The sequence below is a fragment of the Hesperophylax consimilis genome, chromosome 7, assembly GCF_061612785.1.
Source record: "Hesperophylax consimilis isolate HC1 chromosome 7, BYU_Hcon_1.0, whole genome shotgun sequence".
NCBI classification, from domain to species: Eukaryota; Metazoa; Arthropoda; class Insecta; order Trichoptera; family Limnephilidae; genus Hesperophylax; species Hesperophylax consimilis.
The window spans coordinates 23,352,310-23,368,756 of record NC_142842.1 but is presented as its reverse complement, the minus strand read 5'-3'; the positions used below and the strand labels follow the sequence as shown (position 1 = coordinate 23,368,756).

Below are 16,447 nucleotides of genomic sequence, written 5' to 3'. Positions count from 1 at the left end.
TCAATTCGGTTTTTAGTACGGCAACAGTATTGCGGTTCTCGTGTTAGATAAAATGATAAGAATATATTAAATCTAATAGGTTTCTGGTTTATGTGTTCTCAGTTAGAAACTTACCTTCTAGAGCCTGTCCTTATTTTGAAATCAAACTACCTACCTATCTTTCCTCGAAAATCAGCAAAACGTTTAGATTTTGAATACTAAAGTTATGCAGGTACAATCAAATTCGATTCGATAATATGATCTCTCCATTGAAAACGATAAAGATTTTCCTCCTTTGAAGGTGGCCGCCAAATGCACATGTTAAATATAATTAACATTGCATTCTGAATACTGAGTGAGATTTGTAGCATGCTTCTTCACATTATGGGCCATAAGGTTGCATTATTATTATACCTTTGTGGCGACCCGGCAAGACTATTTCAGAACATTCACATAAATAAGCTAATTAATTGACGACCAGGTAATTATTTAGTCGGTATTTATCTACTCGCATAGAAATTATGAAGGTAAATTCTTATCCAAAGACGTCTAAACTCTAAGCAATTATAATGTTCAGATATTTATTATGCATATTATTTTAATTATCATAACTAATAAAGAAATTAATGATTTTTTCATGTTACAAATAACATAGGTCCAAAGACACTTCCCTGTGGGATGGCCTTAGTTTAGTCCATTTGAAGGGGGTTACTCTTTTGTTTTGCCAATTTGTGCATGTTGCACTCGCTACATAACTACCCGGCAGAGAGGATAGACCGCCACACAGTCTCGGAACACACTTGCTTTATTCACGCTCATATTATTTTATAATTCACTCGCCCTTCTGTAATTCTGACTCATGACATGACTCTACAAAAGTATTTGATTCAATTGATTGTGCCATGTCTTTCTCGGGCGTCCCCGACTTCTTCTACCATGAATCAAATAAAGAGTTAATTTAACGACTTTTTGTACAATTTTTTTTCATGTTTACAAATAAACAGGTCTCAAGACACTTCCTTAGGGTAAGCCATAGTTTATTGGGAGAGGGTAACTATTTTGTTTTGCACAATGTGTTCATATCACACTCGAATCACTGCCTTTGGTATTTTTATTATGTTCATAGGAGTTATTTAGATGCTCGTAATTCATACCAGTTATTACTAGTTCGGTAGATATTTAATAATAAAAAATTGAGTCGTGAGAGATCACGAGATAGTAAATAGTCAGATAGTGGATAATAATATAAGTGCGTATTTAATTAATCTAACGGTTAATTGAGAACGTGACACGCTAAACCGCCGAGACCGTGAAAATTTACTGTGTTTCACCTCTGAACTTGAAACGACTAATTAAAATGTAGGTATTCAGGTATATTAGGTATTTAAAACTTTATAAATATAATTTAAATATTTATTTACATACTTTATGCAGCAACTTTTTTTGAAAAACATTATAACTAAAGTTATTAAACCTAAAGCTATTATACATAAAGCTATTTTATACATAAAGCTATTATACATAAAGCTATTATACATAAAGCTATTATACATAAAGCTACTATCCATAAAGCTATTATACATAAAGCTATTATACATAAAGCTATTATACATAAAGCTATTATACATAAAGATATTATACATAAAGCTATTATACATAAAGCTATTATACATAAAGCTTTTATACATAAAGCTATTATACATAAAGCTATCATACATAAAGCTATTATACATAAAGCTATTATACCTAAAGCTATTAAAAAGCTATTATTTTACGTAACTATTTTAAGGAAGTATTCAATATTGACAAATACTGGGAAACAACCATTAATGTAGGGTAAATGTTTGCTTTGTCAGTTGTGTAAAATTTAAAACAATTTTATTATCAGATAAGGGGGATTGTGTTCATGTGCAATATTATTTCTGTTCAATTTGTTTGATATTCCTTGCATGAGTCGTGTTGCACGCTGCAGAGTTTGCACCCGACAAGGCTATCCCACTTTATTGTGAGTGACACAATAAACGCTGAATTGGTCCACCATAATATATTATTTTACCAAAGGTTACTGGAGCATCTCTCGAAGAGGACAAGTTCTATCTTTTGCTCGGAATTTTATTGAAAAATATTAACCTAGAGGTCGAGGGTTCAAACCCGGGGAGAGAAAATAAATATACCTACATACATGAGTAAGTGCTTGAAGATTTCCTCACGATTTTCACAGATATACCAAATGTGTTCTGTAGTTTGCGTTTAAAATAAGTACAATATAAAACTTATACCATTTATTACTGTGTCATTTCATCTTTACAATTTTTTGTGATGTCTTTTCCTTTTTACTGTGATATTAGGATGGCGGAATTTTGGTCAATAACTGTAATTAACACAATGTATTGTCTCGGATGACAGGTAATAATGAAGAGAGACCGGACAACCATGCATACTTTTTATAAGCCTGTAGTTGTCTCGCTTTGAGCCGTCTCTCTCATACAAGACTGCGGTCGTATGTTCATTACATTTTATACTTTTATCGTAATCGCAAATACGTACTTGGCTAAGCAGTCAAAGGCGTCGCCACTGTAGATACATATAATATGGATTCAAAAACACTCCATCGATTTAAAAAAGGTAGGAATGTAGAGTGTTCTTTCCGCTTTTAGCCATCTGAACATTTAAACAAAATGTTTATAAAAAAAATTATGTTTCATAATTTACGAAGATATTTTAATTATTTCACTTGAGTTTATACATAAGATAATAAAGCTATGTAGGCTTGTGTGAATGGGGGTTGTGTCATTTAGTTTGTTATGTTTTTTATGTATATGCCAAAAGTATTCAGTTTATATTTTCAACGTGAATGTGTTTTTTAACGTGAATATTAAAATCTTTGTTGTTATCTATATTTATAATACTTTCTGGTAATGAATTGAAAAACATATTTTATCGTTGAGGTATTAACGTTTGTCTGAGTAATTTATTATTTTTAAAAGGTGTATTTTTATTTGGAATATTATCTTTGTAAATTTTTAATTTTGCATCGGAGAAGGTTTCTGATTTTAAATTTAAATTGTTTTTAATACTAATTTTATAAATCCATAAATATTGTATACATTTAGATCTAAAATTTTCGTACAGTTTGACATATTTATCTTTACGCCCATGATATTTCACAGAAATTACACTGTAAGGACGGGTTGTTTCGGAGAATTTGAACAATTCATCAAATTTCAACGTTAATTTGCGAGTTCTGTGAAAGTCCTATTCAAGTTCTGATATTATATCATTATAGGCTAGTTGCTTGACAGAACTGAAATAATAACAGAACTATAAAATATCTTTCACAGAACTCGCAAATTAACGTTGAAATTTGATGAATTGTTCAAATTCTCCGAAACAACCCGTTCTAAGAAATAGACAACTTCAATAAGAAAGATCAATACTAAAAAAATCTCCGATAAGAGATATTTTAACTATAAAAAGAAACACAAATATTTCCAAGTGATTTATAACAATCATAAAAAAAAACAAAAAATATTTGTCAGAAGTGGGATTCGAACCCACGCCCTCAGAGAGGACCAGAAGAGCTCAGAACTCGCTATCAGCGAGTAAGGTTTTTGCCTTGAGTCTGGCGCCTTAGACCGCTCGGCCATCCTGACATGTGATGCTTGTGGGCTGAATACCGATCAGTATCTTGAGCGCTTTACCGCGATACTATTTTCATACAAGCCATGCGTTACTGCCATCTGTTGTCGTTTCGGTTAACATTAGGCTTATCTCATTTGTTAGTTTTTTCTATACGGACGAATAAAATCACAAATATTTAATTTCATTAGACATTACAAAGATATATTTATTTTAGTAAATAATAAATGCAGCGACCTACACAATTTAAAACATCTAGGAGCTTTTCACCATCCTCTTCATAGATTATCAATGAGATAACGTATATTTAAATAACCAAATAAATACTTGAAACAGGTAGAAAACTCGGCTAACTTAGCCGATATTTAGCAACATTACATTTATAGGTTCAAGTACCGAATAGTAAGGCCGGGTTCCCACTACGCCGGACCGGCAGATCTGCCGGACCGGTAAAACTGCCGGAAGGGCTAGTGGCTGTACAATTTATATGTAGCTATTCACATTATCCCGGGTCCGGCATTTTTGCCGAGCCCGGCATTTTTACCGAGCGTTTTGTCACTGCGAAAGTGCCGGTAGAACCCCCGGACCGGAGTAATGTGAACGAGTTTGTGCCGGTATCCGGCTGTCCCCGCTCGCCCCGCTCGTGCTCCAGAATAAAGCCAGAAAAGGAAAACCATCATCTGTCTTTTTTCAAAGGAATTATCTTGAACCCTTTAAATATCGAAGAGACTTTAGAATTTCAAGCTAGCGTCCTGACAATGTTCCAAAAAATTAAAAGTAGGAATTGGCGTGATTCTAATCAGATGACCGGACAATACTGCACAAGTGTCAATCAACAGGCAACACCTACGCAATATCAACACCACTCTGGATACTCTACGTATCAACAGGCAACAACACCTATACCATCAAGTTCATCTTCGTCCTCCAATCCGTTTCCAGCTTCGCCAACAGCATCTAGTAATCATTCCGGAAATTCCCAAGACTCCCAAGAATACTTAGATTTTGAAGGGTTTTAAGTTTGAAGAAAGTTTGAGTACAAATAAATACTTAAATAAGTTATTTGCATTTTTAATTATCATAACCTTAGACATATGGCTAATCTTTGTTCTGGCCAAATACATTCTCTGAAACTTGTATCTCGTACTCCTATTGAAAGTCGTCCCAGTAAATTGTCAAACGTGGTTGCTGTCATTCGAAAATAATTGAAGAACTTTGATTCGTCACTTCTATGTTCACATATTAATGTTTCAAATGTTCCAAGTGAAAATCTTTCCAGTAAAATAGGATGCACCCAATGTTTTATTTTATTTTGCCTTCTATTAAGATACCACCACAACACAACAATTTCGTACTTTTTCGTACTCCATTATGCGCACTGGTCCAAATTCAACTGAGGTGAGTACTTGACTGTCCGATTTTCTTGTCGGCTCCGGTATAATGTGAATACTCTTGTCCGGTGTCCGGTTTCCGGCAGATCTGCCGGTCCGGCGTAGTGGGAACCCGGCCTAAACTCGAACTTAATAAATAAATAAATAATAAATCTTAAACATGCGTTATTCTACGGATAATCTGACAAGAGGATGTGGAAATACCCACATAGAACTGGCTGCAATCCTCATATTTATGTTATAATTTGGTTACCTAATTTATAACATAATATGGTAATTTTGTTAAAACTATGAAGTCGATTTTAATTTAAAATTATTATTTTTCTCATACATTATACTACAACAAGTATTAAGTACACCTTTTTTCAACTGATAAATTATAAAATGTAAAATGATAAAAGTACATAATTTACCATTGAGTAAATCAAGTCCGACACAACACAGATGAACTCCTAACGTAGATGATAATTTACAATATCTTTGTATTATAAATACTTTTGTATTTGTACTTTTATTTGTTGAGAATATATAAATTAAATTAAGGTAAAATTAGTTATTTTTTTAGCAAATTCATAGAATTATTACTGTCATAAATTTAGATGTTAAAAAAAATATGGCCACGTAATAATAATTTAATAACTTGTGTTCATAAACGGATATTATGAACAAAAAACATTTAAGATACCTAGGTACACAATAAATTTTGTTGAAAAAAACTGTCACCAGAACACAAAATACAAACTAATTTTTTTTGCTACAAAAAAGCTGAAGTGTATCCAGATAACAAACTATTTAATCATCACGCCTTTTCCTCGCAAGAGTAGGCAGAGAGGGTTGTCCGCCAAACAATTTGGTTTTGTCACATATTCCTTGCTTCATTCAAATTCATACACCGTATCATACGTCCCCTTATTATTGTTATTTTGAATATTAAAATGTCCAAGAATTTGGATAATACATCCTGTGTAATGGTGTCCGAACCAAACACCGTGTATGATAATCGGTACAGTGAAGATTATAGACTAGAGTCTTGTTAGATAATTTCAATGTGCTTTATTTGCAAAGCGGATGACGCGATGGGGAATAGCAGTCAGTTTCCTTATAAAGCCCGTCTGGCGTGTCTATAGCATTGGTAGCGGCGCCGACACGGTGTCCGGACACGGACGACAGGCCTCTGGAACAGGACCCGATCCGTCCCTACCTCCCAAGCGGGTAAGATCGGACAGTTCTATCATCAGAAATACTAATTTCGGTTGCCTGTGCGTTAGTCCTGCGTGAAATCTTATTAAATGAACTCAAATTTGGTTGGAATTTAACGTCAGAATTTCAGTGGAATTTAAAATTTGAACTGTTTGTTCGAAGAATTTGAACAAGAGATAAACTTATTGTAATTGCTATTTTGTATTGGGAATGATTTTTCGAGAATTAAGACTATCGCGTGATGTTCAGAGATGTGCTTTATTTCAAATAAATCCATTTCAAATGGAAATGCAAAATGCAAAATGGGTATCTTCCATTTTGCATTTTAAATGCTTTTCTATAAACCATTTTGCATTTTGCATTTTAAATGCTTTTCTCAATGCATTTTCCATTTTAAATGATTTTTTGCAACATTCTTCCTACTATCTCCGCTCATCTTTTTTCATAAGCCTCAAATATCAGTCGTTCCTCAGCCTCGCTATGAGAGATAATTTACATTTGTCAAGTTGCTCCCTGGTAGGAGCCCTGGCAATTGAGTGATACAATTACAAAAATACTGATTCAAATACTGAACATGGGGCCATGACGCTGTAATATTAAATGTTAGATAGCAGTTTCTATGTTTTTACGTTGGCAACATAATTCCCGCGCAAATTTTTTGTGGTTTCAGAATCTGTAGTCGTGGTGTTTTTGGATTTACCATCATGTAATATGTTTGTTCTACATTGATGTCCATTATTAAATGACAAAATTGTTTCAAAATTCTATAATTAGTTTAATTGTTTGACCTGAGAAACCATTTTGCATTTTCAATGCATTTTGAAAATAGGTATTTTGCATTTTGCATATGAAATGCTTTTCTAAAAACCATTTTGCATTTTGCATTTTCAAATGGAAAAGTTTTGACCCATTTCCATTTTGCATTTCAAATGGTTTTGGGTACCCATTTTGCACATATCTGGTGATGTTTCACGCGACTGCTGAGTCATTATCAAAAATACTGATTTCGATTTTCTGTGCGTTAGCCCTGCGTAAAATCAGTTTCAATGTCATTTTAAAAATTGGAACTGATTGGATAAAGAATTCGTACAAGCGATAAAATTGGAACTGATTTTTCAATCGTTTAGACTACGATATTTACTACTGATTTTTCAAGGGTTTATACTAGTAAGTCATAATAATTTCAAGGACGGCCTGTTTATCTATGATTATAAAACATATTTGCATCTTTGAGCTGTGCAGTGAAGCTGAGACACAGAGTGTCTGTGGCGGGCAGACGGCGTGGATTTGATTTTAATGCAAATCTACAGTTTTATTCCGAGATTGGTGATATTTTGCACACAAGGAGTGTAAAGAGAATATACGATGCAAATGTGAATGGTAGCAGAAGTCGGGGACGCCCGAGAAAGACATGGCATGACCAAGTGAATCAGATACTTGAGTCTGGCCATGTCAAGAGTCACTTTTATTCGTAAAATATATTTGTATACAGTTTTTTTTACATGCTTTTCGACTACCACACTAGACCCATGTATTATTACACCGTATTATGGTAGTCGAAATTTATATAAATGTAATACATGTTCATTTGTTAATATATTATTTTGTTAAATGAAATGTATTTGTAAAATAGGTAATACTTTAACTGACTGGTTTTCTAGTTAAGTAGATTTCACAAGAATAAACCAATTAAGAATAATAGAAGAGTATGTATGAATGTGAATGAGGCAAAGAGTGTGTGCCAAGACCGAGTTGTTTGGCGGTCCGTCCTCTCTGCCTACCCCTGCGAGGAAACGGAGTGATGGTTAGTTAGTTAGTTAGACCTTCAAAACAAAAGCAAGTTCGCGGTCCACGTGAGATTCTATCCCCACCATAATCACCCCCTTTTCAATAAAGCCCTTAAACGCCGGGGACTTCAAAGAAATCGAAGATTTTTAGACATTGGACTTTTAAAGAATTAAATTCACATCTTATCATGTCTTTCAGTAACAGACATCTGAATATAAGAAAGTAAATTGAAAAAATAAAGTGACTCCCTTTGTGTAATAATAATTCACTGTCTTACGTTCAATTCAATATTCAAATCTGTCTGATTTAATATTTGGACCTCAGCCAAAAGACAAAACAAGTCGAAATCGTTTGAGGGCCATTTCAATTTACACAGAACGGAAACCCCGAGGGTTCGGTTCCGATCCCGTCCGAACCAGCCCCAAATCCATTTTAGATTTCGTGTTTCCTGTCGCAGTTTAACCCTCCTTCCCCGTTCTTGCCCCCCAACTCCCTTGTTCTTCGTGACTACACCTCCTCTGGCAGAGATGGTGGTAAAAAAGATGGAATATGTCACATGTGCAGACAGTAAGGGACAGATGCGTGACTAATATTATTAATTCCAAAAGGTACATGAAAGTGAGTTTGCCGCTGGTGAATATTTTAAATCACAGTTGACACACTTGTCACATATACACTTATTTCTGTTGTATGTGCGTGAAATGTTAGTTATTCCCGTGTGAAAATTTTCTCAATAAACTCAAATTTCATTTAAATTTAATGGTTACTTTCAAAATTAGAACTGATTGTTCAGACAAGCGATAAAGTAGGTAGATACCAACATATAACAAGACAATCATTTCATTTTTATTAATATAATTCTATATTTTAAACGTGTATGTGTTTTTTTTTTAATTTTGACAAATTACTATTCAGTATACTAACGATCAGGGGGATATAACTCCGTTCAAAAATTGGAACAGTAATATTGTGACGTCATATAAATTCCTAACTATATCCACCAATGAAAAAGTCTGAAAGTCTATAGAATAAACTTTCAGAGTTTTTCATTCGTGTATATTCGTGTATAATATAATAAGTAGGGTCCGAATGAGAATTTCAATGTATCGGCATATCTATGGTTTTTTAGGACCAATTTGTTTTACACAAAAAGCCCGGAGATATCGATCTAGTGGATGATTTATTTATGCCAACGATGTTCTATCGAAAGTTAAACTTCTGATCGTCACTCTAATTTTTCCACAAAAAATATAATTAAAAGTATTTAAAAGACAGTCAGCCAATGAGCAAAAAACGGTGTCGTAGTAATATAATGGGACAATTAACTGATTTCGTTTTAAAAAATGCAATTCTTGCACCCCGTGCGGGGGCTCGGTCTAGCGAAGACCCTCTCACCTCCCGGCTAAGATTATTTGTAACAGTTTCCCTTGATTATTTTTCAGAAAATGACAAGATACGAATATAATTAATTCAATGAATAGGTGAATGTTGATGAAAGCATCGATTATGACTAGATATTAAAACAAAATGCAATTTCAATATAATTTTGATTAATTTTGGAGGTAAAGAAACTTCTGATATTGATGTTAATTTGGGATAGTATTTTTTCTCCCCCTTTATTCTCAGTAACAGACTTTTTTTAAAAGTATTTCAAATTAAATGAAATAAATTCGCCTCTGTTGATGGAAGTATGACGGCACCAAACCCAAAATCTCGCTACATTTAGTGTCATTTTTGTGAAAATTGAATTTAGTTGTACTAAGATTACCGAGTCGAGGCTTAAATAAGGCACATGACGTTGGAAGTTAAAAATTGCAGATTTATTTTTTACTGATGATTTTATTATCTATTTTTAATTTCCTTCATTAGTGACCCTTCTTAATAGATAATATTTATTTATTCATTAATTTTTTGGTATAAACAACTCTACAATCCAATTTAGTTCGTTTAACATTTTATTTATTTTTTGTTTATTCAAAGTAATGAAAAAACTTAGATCAATAATCCGGCTTCTCTGATGATGGCCGGGCATGGACAAACCTCACCCCATGAACACGGGATGCCTGAGTTTTATGGAAGTACCTGTACATATTATTTACTTATTTTCGGTACCTATGATATGTTTCCTTGTTATGTCTGCAAAGTGGTACGTTTATTTCTTAATTACCAGGTGACGTGTGTAAATTTTATTTTTATGATAACAAACTGCGCAAGAAGTCAGAATTTAAAAAAGATATATATTTCATTATTCAGCAGTGCCTGCCTGTGCCGTCTGGTAACCCACGCAGTCACCTATAATTCAATAATTCAAGGTACCTGCAGCTACCTAAAGTGTCACATATGTTTACCTGTTGATTTATGGCGGGGTTTTGACAGCTGTTTATTCTGCTTATTATTATTATTTCTCACACAGCAAGATACGAAAACAAAATTGACATCTGGTCTTGCCATCAAATTCAAGGGATTTGTTTTTGTACAAAAGTCTACAAATGTCCACATATTTATTATTACTAAAAAAATTATTATATTTTTAAACTATGCTTTACACTGTGTTCTAAGACAGTAAATCTATTTTTTAAATTTTATTTTCTTCGTGTATTTATATTTAAAAAATATATTTCGTTTTTAACCCTAAAGCCTTTAAAACTTTGCAATGTACGTCTGATATTTATGAAAAAATATTTTCACATTTAATTCGATTTCAGTAAAATTCGCTGTTTTTTCAAGTATTTTAAAATAAAATACTTTATTGAAAGCAGATAGAAGACTCTTTTATATAAAACTTTGCAATGTACGTCTGATATTTATGAAAAAATATTTTCACATTTAATTCGATTTCAGTAAAATTCGCTGTTTTTTCAAGTATTTTAAAATAAAATACTTTATTGAAAGCAGATAGAAGACTCTTTTATATAAAACTTTGCAATGTACGTCTGATATTTATGAAAAAATATTTTCACATTTAATTCGATTTCAGTAAAATTCGCTGTTTTTTCAAGTATTTTAAAATAAAATACTTTATTGAAAGCAGATAGAAGACTCTTTTAGATTTTAGTATTGCAAATCAATACTAAAATCTAAGCGTTATATAATTTAAAAAAATATAAAAATTTTGAACGTGAACTAAGATAATTTTTTAAATCGCTTACCGATGATTTTTATCATGTAAACTGTAGTGACTACTTTACATGATACTAAAAAAACATATGTAATTAGGCAAAGTTATTATAATAGTTAATGTCAATTTTATTTTCGTTTTATAACAATCATTATTAATAATTTTCCAGCCTCAGCAAATATTTTACAAATGCTAATGTTGTTTCGTACAATATTTAAAAAAAAATTATTCTTTTTTTTATTTTTAATAAACTGAAAGCGCGGTATTCTTTCTTTCTGACACCGTTTAAATCATATTTCTCACCGTAATACGAAATGAGATAGCATAAATTTTATGAGACCGTGTCAGGATATATATATCTCCCAAAAAGACTATGGTTGTTTCTTGTCTGTGAAGAATATCTCCCAAAATTGCCCAAGGATTAAAAATTATAGTGGGTTGTGTTATTGTCTATTTCACACCCAACACAACTACACTGAAATATAGAACCTCATAATTGTAATAAAATTATGGTGGGTTGTGTTATTGTCTATTTCACACCCAACACAACTACACTCATATATAAAATTATAGTGGGTTGTGTTATTGTCTATTTCACACCCAACACAACTTCACTGAAATATAAAACCTCATCATTGTAATAAAATTATGGTGGGATGTGTTATTGTCTATTTCACACCCAACACAACTTCACTGAAATATAAAACCTCATCATTGTAATAAAATTATGGTGGGTTGTGTTATTGTCTATTTCACACCCAACACAACTACACTGAAATATAAAATTATGATGGTTTTGTGTTATTGTCTATTTCACATCCAACACAACTACACTGAAATATAAAACCTCATCATTGTAATAAAATTATGGTGGGTTGTGTTATTGTCTATTTCACACCCAACACAACTACACTGAAATATAAAATTATGATGGTTTTGTGTTATTGTCTATTTCACATCCAACACAACTACACTGAAATATAAAACCTCATCATTGTAATAAAATTATGGTGGGTTGTGTTATTGTCTATTTCACACCCAACACAACTACACTGAAATATAAAATTATGATGGTTTTGTGTTATTGTCTATTTCACATCCAACACAACTACACTGAAATATAAAACCTCATCATTGTAATAAAAAATCATTCGACATATTTTTTTAAATAAACGTAATCTTAAAAAAATGTTTTCAACATTTAAATTCAGTTCTACAAATAAAAAAAATACTAAACACCAAAGACAAGACATTGAGATTTATTGTCGACACTTTGTAACCGAGTTTGATTCATTGCAATGTTTATTTTGTTTGTCTCTTTTGTAAAAACAATACTTTAATGTGTTTATTGTAATTTTTTAAAGTTCAAAGAAAAGCAAACATAATATTGTTATTATGAATTTTTTTTTCTTATCGTTTCTGGCTTTCATCTGTGGATAACTGTGGATAAGCCACTTAACATAACCAAATACTTATAATCATTTCTATTCAGCGTGTCGTTAATTTTTTGGTTTATATTTTAACAAATAAAAGGGACAAAACGTTATTGTATCATTAACACACGGTTAAAAATCAAGTTTATTTATAAAAATATAGGTAAGTATACAAAATAACAATTTTGTACTATTCAGACCAAAGGCAATTTTTCACCACCTATGACATTCAGGGTTACCTTTGGACCTTGTCAATGTCCTTCTCTAGTGTATTACCTACTTATATTGTAATAAGCCGTCCGAAACAACGGATATTAACACACATAATGTTAACAAAACACTATTTAAAAAAAGTTAAATGAAAAATGGCACAATTATCAAAAAAAGAAAAAAGTTGGGCTATAAACGTTGTTCGAAGAGTGCACTCGTTAAAACTATACGTAGAGGTAACACAGAACTCTGGGCAGAACTGAATAGTTATATGTACATATTCCTCAAAGAATGCTTCCCCCTTCTCTCTCAAAGTTGCGAAAACTATTTTGTGGAATCATATTAAAAATAAAGAAATTGTTTTGATTGTCAACCTCCGGCACGACAACACACTAAAAAAAACAAAAAAAACAACACTTTTCCGAGTGTCCTAATGGCTTTGACCACTGAATGAATTAATTTCTTTGGTTTTTTTGCTTTATTTTACGTAAACATGACAAAACTTCTCCCTTAAACTCCAACTTCTGATCTTCCGTCAATCTCCTCACCGCAGGCAAGATCGATCTGAAGAAAGTAGAATCCTCGTCATCTTGAGAATCAGCATCTTGTTTCAAAAATTTCTGAATTTCGTACATTGAATTAACCTCCACACTTTTTTTATGTTTGGGTTGACTTTTGAATTTACTCTTCTTTTGGTGCTGGTCCACGAATTGAATCTCCATTCTGCTATTTTCGGTCAAGGGGTCTTCAGAAACTACTTCCATTAGAAGTGCTTCATGTTGGATGATGTCATCTTGATCGTCCTGAATGTCGTCATTATCTGTAATTACACCGTCTTCTCTGTCGATATATTCAGTCTCGATTTTTGCATCCTGGCATAGAAATTGTAACTTGTCGTCAATTGTAGATTCGTTTGTTTTAATGCGATGAACTCGTGTGTTGGCAATGACACAATCATCTGAAAAATGAAAAAAAAAGAGAGGGGTGTTAATGATTTTGTCGTTTCGATTTATCCAAATCTTTGAGGGCCGTAATTGAACACTTATTTTTTTCATTTGTGAAATGATGAACCATTTTGTTTTATGAACTTTCACTATACACAATATACGGCCGCATTGAAATTGCTCTTCTCAGGGATGTTTAATTTCACCCCTGCCTGTCTACGTGATTTATAATAACATATATAATCATTACGGTATGTTTACTCGTTAGTATGAGAACTCTACTCTTCTACACGCATCGAAGCCATGACTGGGTAATTCACTAGTTTATGGTCATTATCAAAAACAGACCATGATGTGACATCCCACTTGAAGAAAAAAACCTCCAAAATTGAACTCTTACGTTAGTCGACACAATATATTGTGAAATGTAAAACCAAGCGATAGAAATTAATTTACTCTAATTTACAAATGAAAAATGTATTTATCTGCTATTATTTACATAATAACTGTTTCTTCTTATAAGCTTATAACAGTTTCAACATAATACATTACAATAAAAACAATAAATAGTATTGTTCTACGTCTGGAGTACATTTTTACTATCTTGTTAAGGTTCGAATCGTTCAAATCATTCCAATCGTTCCAGTCGTTCGAATACGTCGAAAACTCGGCCAACTTATTAGATACTTATAAACATAATAATGCGACTATTCACAGGTTCGAGTACCGAATAGTAAACTCTGAGTTTATAAATAAATCGTTAAAACGAAATTATTTACTCTATCCTATGGATAGTGGATTTGAAAGCTCGTGGAGAGGTGGTGAAATACCCTCCTAGAGCCCTAAATATATTTACATTATTAAATAATAATACTTGGATGACTTGTATAGCGCCGTTTTTGTGCAAAAACACCTCTAGTGCCTAATACTGGGTAAATGTAGATTAATTGCATTTGAGTACAGTGTGACGCCTTGGAATGAGGTAGATAAATCTATATAATACACCGACCAAGTACTAAACACACTTATTACGGTTGTCGGTTAGGATGGATTCTTGAAATGATTGCGTATTCCTGCTAAAACTATTCACATTAAATGAACTTAACATTTTAGAAATCGGAGTTGATAAGTTTAAATCATATCAGAAAAGCGATAAAGTAGGTACCAACATTATTATATTAATTAATTATTCTTCATATTGAATGCATCTTTCTTTCGTTTAAATGTTTGACAGATATGGTAATTTACGTTAGCCGCTAATATTAATTCGAAAGGTAAATTTCTTCTTTTGAAAGGCAATAATGATCCGGAGGCAAATACATTTTTTTATAAATACTTTCAGCTTCACAAATCCCGCAATTAATTACAATGTCTGTGCTAGTATCAAATAAAACTATGTTTCTATCGATGTTCTTACCTGATCTTCTTTCGATTGGCGACTCTGCACTCGAGCACCCCGCCGCAGATTCCTTCGATTTCGCTATTCTGATGATGCATTTATCTTTGGTTCGTTCATTCAATACAGTTTGTATCTCGGGGTGTTTGTGAGCCAAATGTCGTAATAGATTCGTTGTTGAACCGCCTTTGTGCGAGTACTCGTTGCAGCAAATGTCACATCTGGCTTTATCTCTGTGCAATGGCGTGAAATTCCTCCAAACGGCACTTCTTTTTCGGTGTTCAGCCATTGCAATAAGTTAAACAAGACAATACACAAAGAACTTCAATAATACTCAAAATCAAAATAAGTCTACTTATGAATCAAGAAGAATATTCGGTTTAAGATCTGAGTATTTGCGTTGAACCGAACAATACAAATTCCGTATCAAACTATCAAATGGCGCTTGGTAATGTCTTCATGAAACGAGATTCTATTAAAATCATATCGTAAATTGTAGGCACATCATCACACTGCTCATACAACTCTTCCGAAGTATTGGGATGTTGCCATATGAATAGAAAGTCACTTCTTACATGGATATTAAATTTTACTCACGGGTAGTGAGTGAACTATCCCCAAGCAAACAATTCGGTGTAAAATGGCGGGCGGTCTTGAGATCAACCAAAATGGCACTTCACAACAATATAAAACACTTACCTCAAAACACGGAATGAATATGTTGTAAGAGAAGCGTCATTTTTACTCGCGGATGCATATTACTAACGAGTAAAGTAAAAAGTAGTCTGTTTTATATAAACCGATTCCGTTCGCGAGTAGGGCCGACTGTGCACGAACGAAGTTCGGATATATTCGGACATGTTCGGGAATCGAACTTCGTCTGCGCGCGTAGCCATGTCGCAAACCATCAATTTATTCAACTCACTTTTGAATTGTTCTCGACTCGGCACTAACATTATTAAATACTGATTACAGTAAGTATGTGTTTATTTACTCGTGATGGGTATTATTCGAGCATGTTGTTCAACAAGTAGTTCATCATATTTTTTTGCATACGAATATTTTACAAAGAATTTTATCTCGGCGTCAGCGGAACAGTGGAGAGCTTCTCGACCCACGGCACAGAGGTCGCCTGTTCTGTTCTAACGCCGGCAATATTACAATCGCAACATTGATTGTATCGAATTATAAAACTAATCTATTTAAATTATAATTTACCCTTGAATAGAACAAAATTAAACAAATTAAGTATTTGTAGTTATGTTTCAGAACAACAAACTTGGCGAATATAATATATAATGCACACGGTGTCTGGAAACCCATGGTACAAGCGAGATAATGGTGAAAGT

At 32.9% G+C, this 16,447-nt stretch overlaps 1 protein-coding gene and 1 non-coding gene across 2 annotated transcripts; both read right to left on the bottom strand.

The window, feature by feature from the left end:
- Positions 1-3,512: 3,512 nt before the first annotated feature.
- TRNAL-CAA (transfer RNA leucine (anticodon CAA)) lies at positions 3,513-3,632 on the bottom strand. Its single transcript has 2 exons — positions 3,595-3,632; positions 3,513-3,557 (listed from the first exon to the last, which is right to left on the bottom strand). It is a non-coding gene; the product is annotated as a tRNA-Leu (tRNA).
- An 8,972-nt stretch (positions 3,633-12,604) lies between these two features.
- Positions 12,605-15,635, bottom strand: LOC149422509 (uncharacterized). The gene is made up of 2 exons (XM_089633842.1): positions 15,120-15,635; positions 12,605-13,716 (listed from the first exon to the last, which is right to left on the bottom strand). The coding sequence occupies exons 1-2, from the start codon at positions 15,385-15,387 to the stop codon at positions 13,214-13,216; spliced, it is 771 nt and encodes a 256-aa protein (XP_089489968.1). The 5' UTR covers positions 15,388-15,635; the 3' UTR covers positions 12,605-13,213.
- Between the last annotated feature and the right edge of the window lie 812 nt (positions 15,636-16,447).